Raw genomic sequence first — 16,081 nt, 5'->3', positions numbered from 1 at the left:
TCACAGAAAGAGAAGCCTGCGCAGCCGTGTTGCTGATGTGCAAGGGTAGGCTTCTACATGGAATGTTGCTCGTGGAATAGCAACATTCCATCTAGAATCTCAAATATTTATTTAGATTTTGCTCATACCTTTTTCAGTAGTAGCTCAAGGTGAGTTACATTCAGGTACACTGGATATTTCTCTGTCCCAGGAGGGCTCACAATCTAAGTTTGTACCTGAGGCAATGGAGGGTTAAGTGACTTGCCCAAGATCACAAGGAGCAGCAGTGGGATTTGAACCAGCCACCTCTGGATTGCAAGACCAGTGCTCTAACCACTAGGCCACTCCTATGGGCTACATGACATTTAGCACATGCTAATCATTAGTATGCACATCTGTTAGTGTGCCTTAAGAAAGGACCCCACTGTGAGCAGTAGTAAAAAAAAATATTCTTACCTCCATGTTAAAGGCCCCTTCATCTAATGATCAACGATTATGTCTCTTCTCCCATTGTGAGCAGAATACAATATAAGACCATGCAGCCATGGGGTCTAAAATTAAAGTGACAGTTATTTCCCAGAATTCATTTCATATTTTATCTCATTGACTTGTAAAGATAATCACATGGTTGACCAATGGCTCCATTGATGGCAATAGAAACGGTAACGTCTGTACTCCTTTGCTAAGTTGTCTGTCAGAAGAATACACTTTTTTTTAACATTAAAATGTACGTTTAGCAATGTTCTTACACAGACATGGAGGATCAGTTGCTAGTGCTGGAAAGCCAAAATGACTTCAGGCAGTTGCATGATAAACCCTAAAGAAATACTGGTGTGTAGAAAGTATTTATAATTTCCATGTATAATCCATGCCGCCATTGTGCCAAGAGTGGGTGCAGGATTATTGCAGTTTGAGGACAAAATTGTGCAGGATTATCGCAATTGGTCAATATCTCAAAAATTGTGCAAATGCACCAGTAATGCAGTTGATAAAGAAAAAGCTTCTTCCACCAGCATCTCTTAGTCAAAGACTCTGTCTTTACCCTTAGCATATTAGTGTTCACCATCCAGTGCTGTGATGCCATCGTGCCCTCACACCATCTGTAAGCCCCTGTCATGCCCGTCCAACTGCACCTTCAGTTTGTGGAGTTCTTCTATCTCCCGCTTATGGCGTTCTGTTTTGTGCCTCACTAAAGAATGGTAGAAATGAATGGTGAAGACCACAAATATGAGGCCCACGGGCACCATAATGATGGTGGAAATTAAGGCTGCTTGCCACCCGGCGTGCCCACGTGGCTCTCGGGCTGAACTTGTCTCGTTTCTCATACGCACAGAATCTATCGGTAGGAATTTGATCCAGCACAGGAGAACGACCTCCGCTAGGAACAGAAGGATTCCCAGAGCTGTAGAGAAGCCCCATGCCAGCTCGATATAGAGGTGCATCCGATCGTGGGGAGACTCGTTGACTGAGTTCAGGTTGTGGATGTTGCTCACGGCCTCCACATTAGGCAGTATGCACGTACTGATGAGAAGTGCAAACAGATGGACAGCCACCAGCACTGTGGTACAAGCACTAAAAGCAATGAGCAGGAGTGGTGGGTACTTATATTGCATCTCTAACTGTATCTCCACCATGGCAACCTGGGAGGGGTATAAAATAACAGAGAGAAGAAATCATTAAAATATTTGCTGTGCTGGAAGAGCGCCTCCTGCTGGCTCCAGAGTGGAACACAGAATTATCACACAATGCAACAGAGAAGGACCAATTGATTCCCCCGGTTTGGTCATTTGTATCAGAATTAGGTTCTGCCACGGATCCTGTTCTATCGCTGGTCCAGTCCCTCCTATGCCCAGACGTTAGGGTCCCATTGTCACTCTCTCAGGGGTGTTGAATGGTCTCTGTGTTGGCTTCTACCACATCCACTGGAAATCTGTTCCAGTGGAGCTGAAGGATTCAGCCTCAGAGGATATTTCCCTTTAGCCCTTTGCCTGAGTGAAACATCTGCCATTTTATTCTCAGTAGCATTATAACAAATAGTCTTCTGTGATAGTGAAGGAACCTTATTATTACAATGCACACAGTGTTTGAAAAGGAGTTGCATAATTATATACAATGCAACTGGATTGTCTCCTCTTTCCCTGTATAGAATTAATGAATGGTTTCTACCCTCATACCATCATGATGTTCCTCTCTTAGATAGAAAGCAGTAGGTTGCATAAAAACAAACTTACTGTAGCCAATTCTCAAAAGGAGCAAAAATGACAAAGAGGCTGATAGCACCTTATAGATTAACTAATTGACTGAAGCAGCATGACTCGAAATCCATAATCCCTGAGTTTCCCATGCCTCTCTCCTGGAAACCTGGCCGCCCCCTTTCTACTAGCATAGTCCTTGAGTCATGTCACCCTGGCTGTACAGCACTACAAGCAGGGGCGTAGACAGCCAATTTTGGGTGGGCCAGACCCCAAAATGGATGGGCATGGAATTCAGCCCTTCCTGGCCCGCTTCCACTCTGCTCTCTGCATTCTGCCTCTCCCCCTACCCTCAAACACAAAATATTAAATACCAGAGCTCCTGGGGATCCCCAAACCGCACTAGCTGAAGATTTCTTCCTCCTCGGGCAGCTAGTGCTCTTCCAAACAGCAGCTAAGAGCACTTGGCTTGAGCTGACGCCACTGCTGAGTGCTTCTGCATGGGTGAAAAGTGAGAATGTGCAGAGGGGCCGGTGTGCCAGCTGCCGTTTGGCAGAGCATTGGCTGCCTGAGGAGGAGGAAATCTTTAGATGGCAGCGGCATAGCAAGGGTGGGGCGGTGGGGGCAGCCCGCCCCGGGTGCACGCTGCTGGAGGGTGCAGAGAGCAGCCGTGCGCCTGTCGGCTCCGCTGGTTCCCTGCTCCCTCTGCCCCGGAACAGGTTACTTCCTGTTCCGGGGCAGAGGGAGCAGGGAGCCAGTGGAGCCGACAGGCGCACGGCTGCTCTCTGCACCCTCCAGCAGCCAAGAATGCACCTGGGGGGGGGGGGGACTTGATGCGCTGGGGAGAGGGGTGTCATGCTGCACCTTGGGGGGATGGACACCGCTGCACCCTGGGGGGGGGGGGGGGGGTGCACAGCGGCGATCCGCCCCGGGTGACAACCGACCTAGGATCGCCACTGGATGGTGGGGTTTGGGGATTCCCACCAGCCACAGCAATAGTGCCACAATTTTGGGTGGGCTTGAGTCTAAATTGGGTGGGCCACAGCCTACCCAGGCCCACCTGTAGCTACACCACTGACTACATGCTCACTGAGAAGCAAGTAGCATTCAAGCCTGCTGGTTCAACAAACGTATGTCTAAGTATCCCAAAGACAGCTGCTTGCAACCAAGTTCTGCACCTGTATACTGTGGATGTAGGCACACTTCTCATTTTCATTCCCTCCTTTGCACTTTTGGCTGGCAATGAAGGGACACTGGAGATCGTAGAAGCTTCAGTAATGAGTTTCCTTAAGTTCTGCAAGGGCCACTTGGGAGGAGGGGGCAGCTCTTAACTTTTCTGTTTGTTCTGTGGGCTGCTCACATTAGAGTTGGGGGGGCAGTAGTGTGATGCCCAGGGCAGCCGCCCCATTCTTTCCCCCTCCCCCATTCAAAGCACTGCTGCTAAATAATTTATCATTACTGGCCAGATAGATTTTACAATCCGCAGCCACATGTCAAAATAACCTAACCATCAAAAACAACGCCCATGTCTATTCTAAAGCTAGAAGCAAACCATACTAACAAAGCTGATTAAAAGTCATGCAGAAAGATCCAAAGGTGAAGTAGCTTCTCATCTAAAATCTAGAGATACGGTATTTGAATGTGTAAGTGGAGTTCATGAGAAAACGTTCTCTCTACAACAAGACTTCCCAACCCAATCCTCGGGACACAACAAGCCAGTCAGGTTTTGGTTTTCAGGATACCCAAAATGAATGTACATGGGATAAACTTGCATCTACAGCCACTGTATGTAATTCTGTCTCATGCATATTCATTGTAGGTATCCTGAAAACTTGACTGGCTAGGTGTGTCCCGAGGACTGGGTAGAGAAACCCTGCTCTACAGCAAGTCCATTGCCTCATAAAAGAATAGTCATACTGGGTCAGACCAAATGATCCATCTAGCCCAGTATCCTGTTTCCAACAGTGGGCAATCCATAAGTACATAAGTAATGCCATACTGGGAAAAGACCAAGGGTCCATCGAGCCCAGCATCCTGTCCACGACAGCGGCCAATCCAGGCCAAGGGCACCTGGCAAGCTTCCCAAACGTACAAACATTCTATACATGTTATTCCTGGAATTTTGGATTTTTCCAAGTCCGTTTAGTAGCGGTTTATGGACTTGTCCTTTAGGAAACCGTCCAACCCCTTTTTAAACTCTGCTAAGCTAACCGCCTTCACCACATTTTCCGGCAATGAATTCCAGAGTTTAATTACACGTTGGGTGAAGAAAAATTTTCTCAGATTTGTTTTAAATTTACTACACTGTAGTTTAATCGCATGCCCCCTAGTCCTAGTATTTTTGGAAAGCGTGAACAGACGCTTCACATCCACCTGTTCCACTCCACTCATTATTTTATATACCTCTATCATGTCTCCCCTCAGCCGTCTCTTCTCCAAGCTGAATAGCCCTAGCCTCCTTAGTCTTTCTTCATAGGGAAGTCATCCCATCCCCGCTATCCAGGTCACAAGTACCTGGCAGAAACCCAGATAGTAGCAAAATTCTATGCTACCGATCCCAAGGCAAGCAGTGGCTTCCCCATGTCTGTCTCAAAAGCAGACTATGGACTTTTCCTCCAGGAATTTGTCCAAACCTTTTTTAAACCCAGACACACTAACTGCTGTTGCCACATCCTCTGACAACGAGTTCCAGAGCTTAACTATTCACTGAGTGAAAAAAATATTTCCTCCTATTTGTTGTAAAAGTATTTCCATGTAACTTCATCGAGTTTCCCTGGTCTTTGTACTTTTTGAAAGAGTAAAACATCGATTCACTTTTACTCATTCTACACCACTCAGGATTTTATAGACCTCAATCATATCCCCTCTCAGACGTCTCTTTTCCAAGCTGAAGAGCCCTAACCTCTTTAGCCTTTCTTCATTTGGGAGCACTTTCATCCCGTTTATCATTTTGGTCGATCTTCTTTGAACCTTTTCTAATTCTGCTATATCTTTTTTGAGATACGGTGACCAGAACTGAACGCAATACTCAAGGTGAGGACGCACCATGGAGAGAGCTGAAATTGGGTGGCGGAGCAGGTGGGGGGAAGAGGGGGTGGTGGTTGGGAGGCGAGGATAGGGGAGGGCAGACTTATACGGTCTGTACCAGAGCCGGTGATGGGAGGCGGGACTGGTGGTTGGGCGGCGGGAAATACTGCTGGGCAGACTTATATGGTCTGTGCCCTGAAAAGGACAGGTACAAATTCAAGGTAAGGTATACACATAGGAGTTTGTCTTGGGCAGAGTGGATGGACCATGCAGGTCTTCTTCTGCCGTCATCTACTATGTTACTATGTTAGAGATACAAAGGCATTATAGTATTCTTGGTCTTATTTTGCATCCCTTTCCTAATAATTCCTAGCATCCTGTATGTTTTTTTGGCCTCCGCCGCACACTGGGCAGAAGATTTCAGCGTATTGTCTATAAAAACACCTAGATTATTATTATTATTATTATTTATTATTTGTAACATTTGTATCCCACATTTTCCCACCTATTTGCAGGCTCAATGTGGCTTACATTTTGCCGTGATGGCGATCGCCATTTCCGGGTACAGGATTACAAATGGTATTACATTCTTTTTCTTGGGTGCTGACCCCCAAGGTGGACCATAGCATCAAGTAACTATGATTTGGGTTATTCTTCCTAATGTGCATTATTTGCATTTGTGCACATATAAATTTCATCTGCCATTTGGATGCCCATTTCCTACGGTCCTCCTGCAATGTTTCACAGTTCACATGTGTTTTAACAACTTTGAATAGCTTTGTGTCATCTGCAAATGTAATCACCTCACTTACATAGTAACATAGTAGATGACGGCAGAAAAAGACCTGCACGGTCCATCCAGTCTGCCCAACAAGACAACTCATGTGTGCTACTTTTGTGTATACCCTACTTTGATTTGTACCTGTGCTCTTCAGGGCACAGACCGTATAAGTCTGCCCAGCACTATCCCTGCCTCCCACCACCGGCTCTGGCACAGACCGTATAAGTCTGCCCAGCACTATCCCCGCCTCCCAACCACCAGCCCCGCCTCCCAACCACCGGGTCTGGCACAGACCGAATAAGTCTGCCCAGCACTATCCCTGCTTCCCAACCACCAGCCCCGCCTCCCAACCACCGGGTCTGGCACAGACCGTATAAGTCTGCCCAGCACTATCCCTGCCTCCCACCACCGGCTCTGGCACAGACCGTATAAGTCTGCCCAGCACTATCCCCGCCTCCCAACCACCGGGTCTGGCACAGACCGAATAAGTCTGCCCAGCACTATCCCCGCCTCCCAACCACCAGCCCCGCCTCCCAACCACCGGGTCTGGCACAGACCGTATAAGTCTGCCCAGCACTATCCCCGCCTCCCAACCACCGGGTCTGGCACAGACCGAATAAGTCTGCCCAGCACTATCCCCGCCTCTCAACCACCAGCCCCGCCTCCCAACCACCGGGTCTGGCACAGACCCTATAAGTCTGCCCCGCACTATCCCCGCCTCCCACTACCGGCTCTGCTATCCAATCTCAGTTAAGCTTGATGTTCCAATTTCCAAATCACTTATAAATATATTAAATAACACCGGTCCCAGTACAGATCCCTGCAGCACTCCACTGTTCACTCTCCTCCATTGAGAGAAATGGCCATTTAACACTGCCCTCTGTTTTCTGTCCATCAACCAATTCCTAATCCACACCAGAACCTTGCCTCCTATCCCATCGCTCTTTAATTTTCTCAAGAGTCTCTCATGAGGAACTTTATCAAAAGCTTTCTGAAAATCTAAACCCACTACAACAACCGGCTCCCCTTTATCCACACGTTTATTCATGCCTTCAAAAAATGAAGCAAATTGGTGAGGCAAGAATTCTCTTGCACTATGGGAATATTTAATAAGCTTTGCTGGCTTGATCTATGCCTCTGGCCCAGCCTGCGCCAATCCAACCTCTGTCTCAAACATGGGGACAGGACAATTGCTCCTCAACGTTCAAAAGGCCCTGAAATCTAGCCTAGGTCACAATGGAAGTCAATACAGCCTGTGTAGCACTTAGACCCTTCTTAGACCTTCCAGAACCACTGCTACACAGTTCTGGACTACCTGCAATTTAGATTTAGTCTTTGCAGGCAGGGGCGTAGCCGGACTTCGGCGGGAGAGGGGTCCAGAGCCCGAGGTGATGGGCACATTTTAGCCTTCCCCCCCCCCCCCCCGGCACCGCCAACCCTGCCACTTTTGCCCCCCCCCCGGCACTGCCGCCCAACCCCCGTCCCTTTTGACCCCCCCCCTTCCGCTGCCATCTCACCACCGCCAGGTACCTTTGCTGGCAGGGGTCCCCAACCCCCCCCCCCCCCCCCGCCAGCCGAAGTCCCCTTCAGCACCGGTCTCCGAGTCCGGCGCATTCGCTGATCTGAATTCTGTTTCTGTGAGTCCTGACATCCTGCACGTTCCTATGTTGTACGTGCAGGACGTCAGACTCACAGAAGAACGAAGCCTTGCACCGGAAGAAGAGGACCTCGGTTGGTGGGGGTTGGGGTCTCCCGCCGGCAAAGGTAGCCCACAGCAACGGGGCGAAGGGGGTTGAGAGGGTCGTCGGCAGGGGGGTCCAGGGCCAAATCTATGGGGGCCCAGGCCCCCGTGGCCCCACGTAGCTACGCCACTGATTTAGGCACTGTCAATTTACACCAGTTTTTACTTGGCGTAACTGCCCGTGATTAAATTTAGTCACGTGGACCTGTGCTCAGCGTATTCTATAAACCATGTGGAAATTTAGGCTTATTTTATAAAGTACACCTAAATTAAGGCTTACTTTATAGCACCAAATGTTTAGGCGTGGGCGTGATAGAATCTAGTCCTTAGTGTGCGAATGTCCAGCGGCTACGCTAGATACACTGATTATTTGTGCCTCTTGCTTTTATATGAAGGAGAAGATCTTGTTGACCCCTGATGAAGACATAAGTGCCGAAACCTGGCTAAGTCGGGCCAATGTTCAATAAATCTGTTTGTGGCGAACCTTGAGTCTGCTCTCTCTATTTATGAAGGTCCTCTTATTCCACATTATTGAGCAATTCAAATGGTCATTTAGAAGGGCTATTTGGGTTTGGTATATGCATAAACTGGTACTTAAATGTTTATTAGACTACATTACACACTGCTTTTATACCACTTCTACCACCAGATTCTAAGTGGTTTACATCTTAAAAGAAGCCAAGTCGGTCTCTTGGGATTTGGGAACCTACATTATGCAAATCTTCTGAAAAGTATAGTCTTTAGATTTCTCTTAAATAAGAGAAAATGTAACTGAAAATTAAGACAAGGATATACAGACTCTTCCATAATTTTGGTGCTTGAACGGCTAAAAGTCTATTGTACAATGTAAATCTCTTTATTCCCTTAATGAAGGGCAAGACAGGACCTTCTGACTCTATTATTGGCCTAAATGGGATAACACAGTAGTTCCCAAACCTGGTCCTGGAAGCACCTCGGCCAGTCAGGTTTTCAGGATACTCACAATGAATATTCATGTAAGAAATCTGCATGCAAATCTCTCTCATGAATTTTCATTGTGGGTACCTGAAAACCTCACTGGCTGAGGTGCCTCCAGGACCGGGTTTGGGAACCACAGGGCTAACAAGAATCTTGTACGCTAAGCAAGAAAACGTGAACAAGATCCTGGCAACCAGAGAAGCTCAACAAAACATAAAGAAATCCTATCCTGCTTCTGCAGAGAAAAAAAAAAATCACTTATAGCAGTATTTTGGATGGGTTGTAATTTTCAGATAGTATGTCTTGGTATATCCAAATATATGAGGCTACAATAATTGACCTTAGATAGAAGTAGAGCCTGCATCAATAGTCTAAACTGTTCAGATTCAAAAGTTTTGTATTCGTCTTAAATTCAAGCGTTTCAAAACAGAGAGTGAGAGTTTGATCAGTGTATCCCCCCCAAGATCTTAACTACAAGAGATAATGCGTACTTATCTTGTGTAAATGTCTCAGTTCCCATTTTACAAAGCCGAAATATACACATCAAACACCTAAGTGCATGCATCTGGCAAGGGGGCATGGTTTGGGCATGTTTTGGGCAGGACAGGTTGTGCCTAGAAGATGCACGTTTATTCCCCATTTCAGAAAGGGAAAAAACTTCGATGTCCAAACAGATGACACCAGAATGTACACCTGCTACTAACTACATTTAGGTTTTAGCAAATTGCTGCAACTGAACAGCCCTCCTCTTCAGGTCCCACCAAAAAAGCTGAACTGGCAAGGAATAACAGTCTCTTTGACAATAGCAGGAAAATATATGTTTGTATTTCCAAACTGGCAAAGATAAATGAGTTTGTGCTGGCTCGTACACGTTTGTGTTTCTGTTTAACGACAAAACCAATCATATGCCGTAATGTACACATTTATATTTCTATTTAATGACATAACCAATCATGTTATGTAGTACGGACAGCATTAGCACATGGCTATTAAATCAGAAAAATCGGCCACTTTTTACTACAGTTAGTAAAAGGTCTCTTTAATTTGCTAAATACTGAAGAAGTTAACCCCCTGATTCTGTAAAAGTCACCAAACATTTTGCGTGCAAATTTAGGCGCATTCCCAATTTCTGCACACTATTTAATTAAATAAGCTAATTAGTGCCAATAATTGGCTTTGTAACAATCATTTATTGGCACTAATTTGATTTTATTGGGACTCACGCACATAAATTAAGCGTGGGATCTGCACCTACAATTTATGGGAGGGTCCTGGGCGTTCTGGGGTGGAACAGGGGCGTGGGTTTGAGCTAGGCATGTAATTCCGCTCAGAATCAATTTGAACTTGTAGACTTCAAACTGCAGACTGTCGTTTAATTGGTTTACTCTCTAATGTAGGATCTTGATTGGGAGAGTAAGATGCTTTCCTACTCACACAGAGTAGCATAGTTTTTTCAGAATTTAAGCCATCCAATTTGAAATTTTCAAAAAACAATGTTATGTGATTGAAAAGAGCCTGAATAGCTGTATCAAATGGAAATGTTATCTGCACATCACCAGCATAAATCAAATAAGAAACACACGGTGATTTACATTCATTACCCAGTGAAATGAAGAAAATATTACATAAAGAAAGAGCCTTGGGGGACACCACAACCAATTTGGGAAACATTTTCCATTCCTTGTGACTTTGGGTAACTTCTATTTTTTAGAAAAGCCAATCCAATGTGGCCTAGTGGTTAGGGTGGTGGACTTTGGTTCTGGGGAACTGAGTTCGATTCCCACTTCAGGCACAGGCAGCTCCTTGTGACTCTGGGCAAGTCACTTAACCCTCCATTGCCCCATGTAAGCCACATTGAGCCTGCCATGAGTGGGAAAGCGCAGGGTACAAATGTAACAAAAATAAAATAGATACTATTGGAGATTCTACATGGAATGTTGCTACTATTGGAGATTCTACATGGAATGTTGATATTGGAGATTCTACTCGCAAACTATTGGAGACTCTACATGGAATGTTGCTACTATTGGAGATTCTACATGGAATGTTGCTATTCCACTAGCAACATTCCATGTAGAAGGCCGCGCAGGCTTCTGTTTCTGTGAGTCTGACGTCCTGCACGTGCAGGACGTCAGACTCACAGAAGCAGAAGCCTGCGCGGCCACATTGGTGATCTGCAAGGGCCGACTTCTACATAGAATGTTGGAATAGCAACATTCCATGTAGAATCTCAAATAGTAGCAACAGTGGAGGAGTGGTCTAGTGGTTAGGGTGGTGGACTTTGGTCCTGAGGAACTGAGTTCGATTCCCACTTCAGGCACAAGCAGCTCCTTGTGACTCTGGGCAAGTCACTGAACCCTCCATTGCCCCATGTAAGCCGCATTGAGCCTGCCATGAGTGGGAAAGCGCAGGGTACAAATGTAACAAAAATAAAATACTCTCCCAGCAATTTCAACAGAGTTTAGATCGATCACTACCTTCTAATGGTCAATGACCCTGAATGTGGCTGGGAATGCCTACATACCGTCGACATAACAGACTGTGAAAGTCAAACAGTTGTAGCAACATGGGCTGCAGTCTGTGAGGGTGAAAGGTGTTCACAGATGAATGTGGTACACAGACCCAATGAAAACATATTTGGGTCAATATTCAGCTATCAGAGTCGGCGTGTTTTCTAAACACCTGCCATACTGCTTAAATTAAACATGGATATTCAGTGCCACTATCCAGATATCTAGCAGGCACCGAATATCTGGGTAGAGTGGCAGGTGTGGCCGCTCAGTGGAGGAGTGGCTTCATGTTTAGTGTAGCAGACTTTGATCCTGGCAACCGGGGTTCGATTCCCACTGCAGCTCCTCGTGACCTTGGGCAAGTCAATTAACCCTCCATTGCCACAGCTACAAAAACTTAGATTGTGAGCCCTCTAAGGAAAGAGAAAAGTACCTGAATACAGGTGTCCTTTTACCAAGCTCCAGGGAAAAGAGCCCTGCGGTAGCAACAGGGGCCATTTTTCCTGCACACCAGGGCCCTTTCACAAAAAACGACCATGCAGTAAGATCACCCATTGAGGTGGCGGTAAGGGCTCCCGTGGTAACCCAGCAGTAACCAGGCAATGCACAGCGATGCCTGATGTTATGATTCTGTTAGAATTCTGCTAGTCAGACGGGAATGCTTGGAATCACTCCTGATTGGTCCGTCAGGGGCTGAACTGATGTCCCTATCTTGCTGAAGCCTTACCTGTGCTCCGTCTGAGCTGTTAGCTCTGTGCTCTCGTGGAGTTTGTTACTCCTTTTCTTGCTTGTACTTTTCTGTTGCTCTGTCTCTGTCTGCCTGCTGCTCTTAGTGTGTGTCTAATTACCTCTCTCTACTCTGCACCTGGGATTCCTCGTCTGTTTGGCCCTGGTGCTGTGTGGTGAGTTCCTACCTTGTCTGGTTCCTGTTTGTTTGTTTAGCTTCCCCTTCCTTCGGAGTTCCCTTTGTGATGTGGTTGTATTCTGCTGTGATCTTGTATCAGCTTGGGGACTCTTTGTTTCTCTCCGTGGGGTTGTTGTTTGTTTGTTCTTCCTTGTGTTTAAGTTAACCCTTGTCTGTAGTCTTCCTTCCTCCCCTCCGGCAGCTGTGTGTTCAGAGCCTGGTTAACCCTTTGACTGCAGTATATTGCCTGCCTCTGGCAGCAGTGTGTTTGGAGCAGTCTTTCCCTTGTGACTGTTTTTATTCTTTTTGCTGTACTATTTCCTGTATTACAGAGCACTGTCCCTTTCTGTGCTCGGTGTGTGTGTTAGGCTCCACACTCCATTTTGCAGACTTTTCCCTTCCCTGTCTGCTGAGGGTCTCTGCCTACAGTCTTAAATTACAGTCCCTCATCTTCTTTGTGTGTGGTGGTCTATGGCTTGACGTGTTTCTGTGTATGCTTCCCTTTCTCTTTGATTACCAGCACCAAGGGTGTTGCTGGTGCTCTGGTCCCCATGGGGGACCCCTCGTTTAGTCTCTTTCTCCCCTCCCTAAGTATGAGTCGGTTCCAGTTAGGCTGTGAGGCCTGCATGCTTGAATTCTGAGTGAATTGGTTCTCGATAGGCCGTGAGGCCCGCCTGATTGCCCTATCTTCCCTTTTCTGTAGGTGCAAGTTGGTTGCTGCGTGTGTGTGCAGGGCTTGGTAGCTGAGGTGACGTATGGTACCTGTTTGGTCCATCCTAGGCCTTGGCCTAAAAGCTATACTAGGCCTAGGCTCAAGGGCTCACAACCAGCCTGACACCTGATTACCACCGGGTTACTGCTGCGCTAACCACTTCCCAGAAATGGCACACGCTTGACCCAGAACTACTGCCAGTGGCCTCGTTGGGTTAGCGGTAGTCCAAGAATAGTGTGCAGTAAGCCCTGCCGCTTCGTAAAAGGGCCCCATAATATGTACAGCACTGCATATGTCTAGTAGCACTACAGAACTGAGTAGTAGGTAGTGTTCAAATTACTCTCCAGATACCTATCCAAATAAAGTTAGGACAGCAGTTTTCCTGTCCTAACTATCTAGATAGTGGTCTGAATATTGCCACACACTGGATAACTTACTGCTTCACCCTCGCTCCATCCTGGCACTATCCAGTGCCAAGGTCACTCTGTAAGGATGCTTCTGAATATCCACAGATAGGGCTGCCTATGGCAATTATCCAGGTAGCAGGTGCCATTTTGCAGATAAATCCTTTTGAACATCTGGCCCACTGTCTCAGAAGTGGCTATCCAGCTTATAATCGAAAGTAATCGCCGGCTATTTCCCGACACAAATCGGGATATGGCCGGCGATGTCGCAAAAGCGGCGAAAAGCGTATAATCGAAAGCTACATTTGTGATAGCTTCGCCGCTTTCCCTTCGCCGCGCCGGCGAAAGTTCAAAGGGGCGTGTTGGCGGCGAAGCAAAGGTGGGACATGGGCAGGCTTGGGCGTGGCTACCAGATGGCCGGCTTTCGCGGATAATGGAAAAATAAATCCCGGCGATAAGCAGTATTTCGCCGGGTTTACTTGGTCCTTTTATTTTCACGACCAGTCCTCAAAAAGGTGCCCCAACTGACCAGATGACCACCGGAGAGAATGGGGGATGACCTCCCCTTACTCCCCCAGTGGTCGCCAACCCCCTCCCACACTAAAATTATTAAAATACAAACCTTTTTTGCCAGCCTGTATGCCAGCCTCAAATGTCATACCCAGCACCCTGACAGCAGTATGCAGGTCCCTGGAACAGTTGTTGTTGGTTGCAGTGGACTGCAGAAAGGCAGAGCCGGGCCCATCCCCCCCCCCCCCCTACCTGTTTCACTTGTGGTGGGTAATGTTGAGCCCTCCCAAACCCCCCAAAACCCACTGTACCCACATGTAGGTGCCCCCCCTTCAGCCCTTAGGGCTAGGGTAATGGTGCACACTTGTGAGCAGTGGGTTTTGGAGGGGATTTAGGGGACTCAGCACACAAGGGAAGGGTGCTATGCACCTGGAAGCTAATTTGGTTGTTTATAAAAGATGTTTGAAGTGTCCCCTAGGGTGCCCGGTTGGTGTCCTGGCATGTGAGGGGGACCATTGCACTACAAATGCTGACTCCTCCCACGGCCAAATGCCTTGGATTTCGCCGGGTTTGAGATCGCCGGCAGTTTTTTCCATTATCGCGGAAAAACAAGAGTGGCGATCTCAAACCCGGTGAGATCCAAGGCATTTCGCCGGCCCACACCGTATTATCGAAAAAAAAGATGGCCGGCCATCTTTTTTGAAAATACAATTCCGGCCGGCTGTTGCGCCGCCGCCAAAATAGATCGCCGGCGACTTTCGATTATTCCCCTCTATGCCTAATTCAAAAGTGGTTAAGTTAGATCCAGGAGAGTTCTGGTTTGTGGAAGGGTTGGTAATAACATCCTTGAGCCTGAATTCTTATTATGTATGTTAACTATTACAGGAACCAGCTCCGTGAGATGACAGCTGGAAACAATTCCCTTAAAAGCAAGTTCCTGTGCTCCTCTTTCATCAGCTAACAGGTGTCCTAACGATATAAAAATGCGACCCTCAGAGGGTGTTAGCGTTAATTCCACGGTACTTTCAGGAGGTTCTAGCATGTGTCTAAGGTAAATCACAGGTTTGGCCCATTAAATATTAAAACGTTAGTACTTACCATGGCAAACCCAGAGAGCAAGGCTGACGTGCGACTGGAAGCTTAAGCTTCGCCCTGCTGAGGTAGAGTTTCCTCCAGGAGAGAGCCTGGACAGAGTGATGATTGGAAGTAACCAGCTCTAAGTAACTGCGCCTCACCCAGTCTCTATAATCCATGCCCTTGTTTCCACGCTCGGAGCAGACAGGTGTGGTGGATCCCACCGGGACATTCAACTCACCACTCATGGTGAACACTAGACAACTGGGAAAGGATACAAGACAGAGCAGATAAAAGAGCAGCATTTAAGCATCAACATCCATGCCCTAATTAAATAAAACAACAATTTTTTTTTAGTGATCTTCAGATCAGTTCTGGTTCTTCTAACTGGAAAGCCTGTTTCAGAGATGACTCGTGCTGAAGTATGGGTAATTTTTCATACGTGGCCATGAAAGGTGTAGCTAGCACCATCTGTACGCCATCCGTTACGGCGCTAGTGAGGTGAAGCGGTCCGGGCTATTATCTCCCCTTGACAAAGCGTTTTTGCGAAACAGGCACCTGTCGGGGAAACAGGGCATGCCAGTCGACACAGATAAGTAGAGCGCAGCCATCGATGTTGTTATGACATAGATAAGGCCACTCCAGAGTGCGTTCATAGAATGTATTACAACAGTGGCCATTAGATAGCATTAGTAATAGGAGGGGGAAGGCGAGTCAATGATTACAAAAGTACACGGAAGCTAAGACTCACCGTAGGGTGATGTGAAATCAGCTGTGGAAGAATATGAGACTCCTACTCCATTGGCAGTGGCCACACGTTCGCACATCTGAGTAGCGTCACGTTACTCTAAACAGTAACGGTACTTGTTATTTATTTGATAATTTGTAGAGATCAGCCACCTTTGATTTGACAGTATTTCTAGGATAAGCAGCGTAAAATGTATTGTACTGTTTGGGGATTTTGCCAGGTGCTTGTGAGCTGGATTGGCCACTGTTGGAAACAGGATACTGGGCTTGATGGTTCTTCAATCTGTCCCAGTATGGCAAACGCTTATGTTCTTATGAGAACTGGCTTGAAGTGACCCTAAGGTTCAGGCTCGTGCCTCCCCTTTGCCCCCCCAAAATGTGAGAGAGTCTTACCAGAAGGGCTCAGGGTTAGATGAAGATTGGACTGTCTGGGGTAAGGAGATTGATTGGCTGATTTAAGAATTTATATTGTACCATATCCATAGTTCAAAGCACTTGAAATGCTAATCTAGATCTGCACTTGTAATGTCGAATACACAGTCA

At 46.9% G+C, this 16,081-nt stretch overlaps 1 protein-coding gene across 1 annotated transcript; it reads right to left on the bottom strand.

The window, feature by feature from the left end:
• Positions 1-1,070: 1,070 nt before the first annotated feature.
• Positions 1,071-15,039, bottom strand: ORAI2 (ORAI calcium release-activated calcium modulator 2). Its single transcript, XM_030186033.1, is given in 3 exon segments — positions 1,071-1,619; positions 14,816-14,856; positions 14,859-15,039. Coding segments are annotated over 3 exon segments (771 nt in total).
• Positions 15,040-16,081: the final 1,042 nt, after the last annotated feature.

The sequence above is a fragment of the Microcaecilia unicolor genome, chromosome 13 (genome assembly GCF_901765095.1).
Source record: "Microcaecilia unicolor chromosome 13, aMicUni1.1, whole genome shotgun sequence".
In the NCBI taxonomy this organism is placed as follows: domain Eukaryota; kingdom Metazoa; phylum Chordata; class Amphibia; order Gymnophiona; family Siphonopidae; genus Microcaecilia; species Microcaecilia unicolor.
Note: the sequence above shows the minus strand (reverse complement) of the source record. Positions and strands in the feature narration are given on the sequence as shown.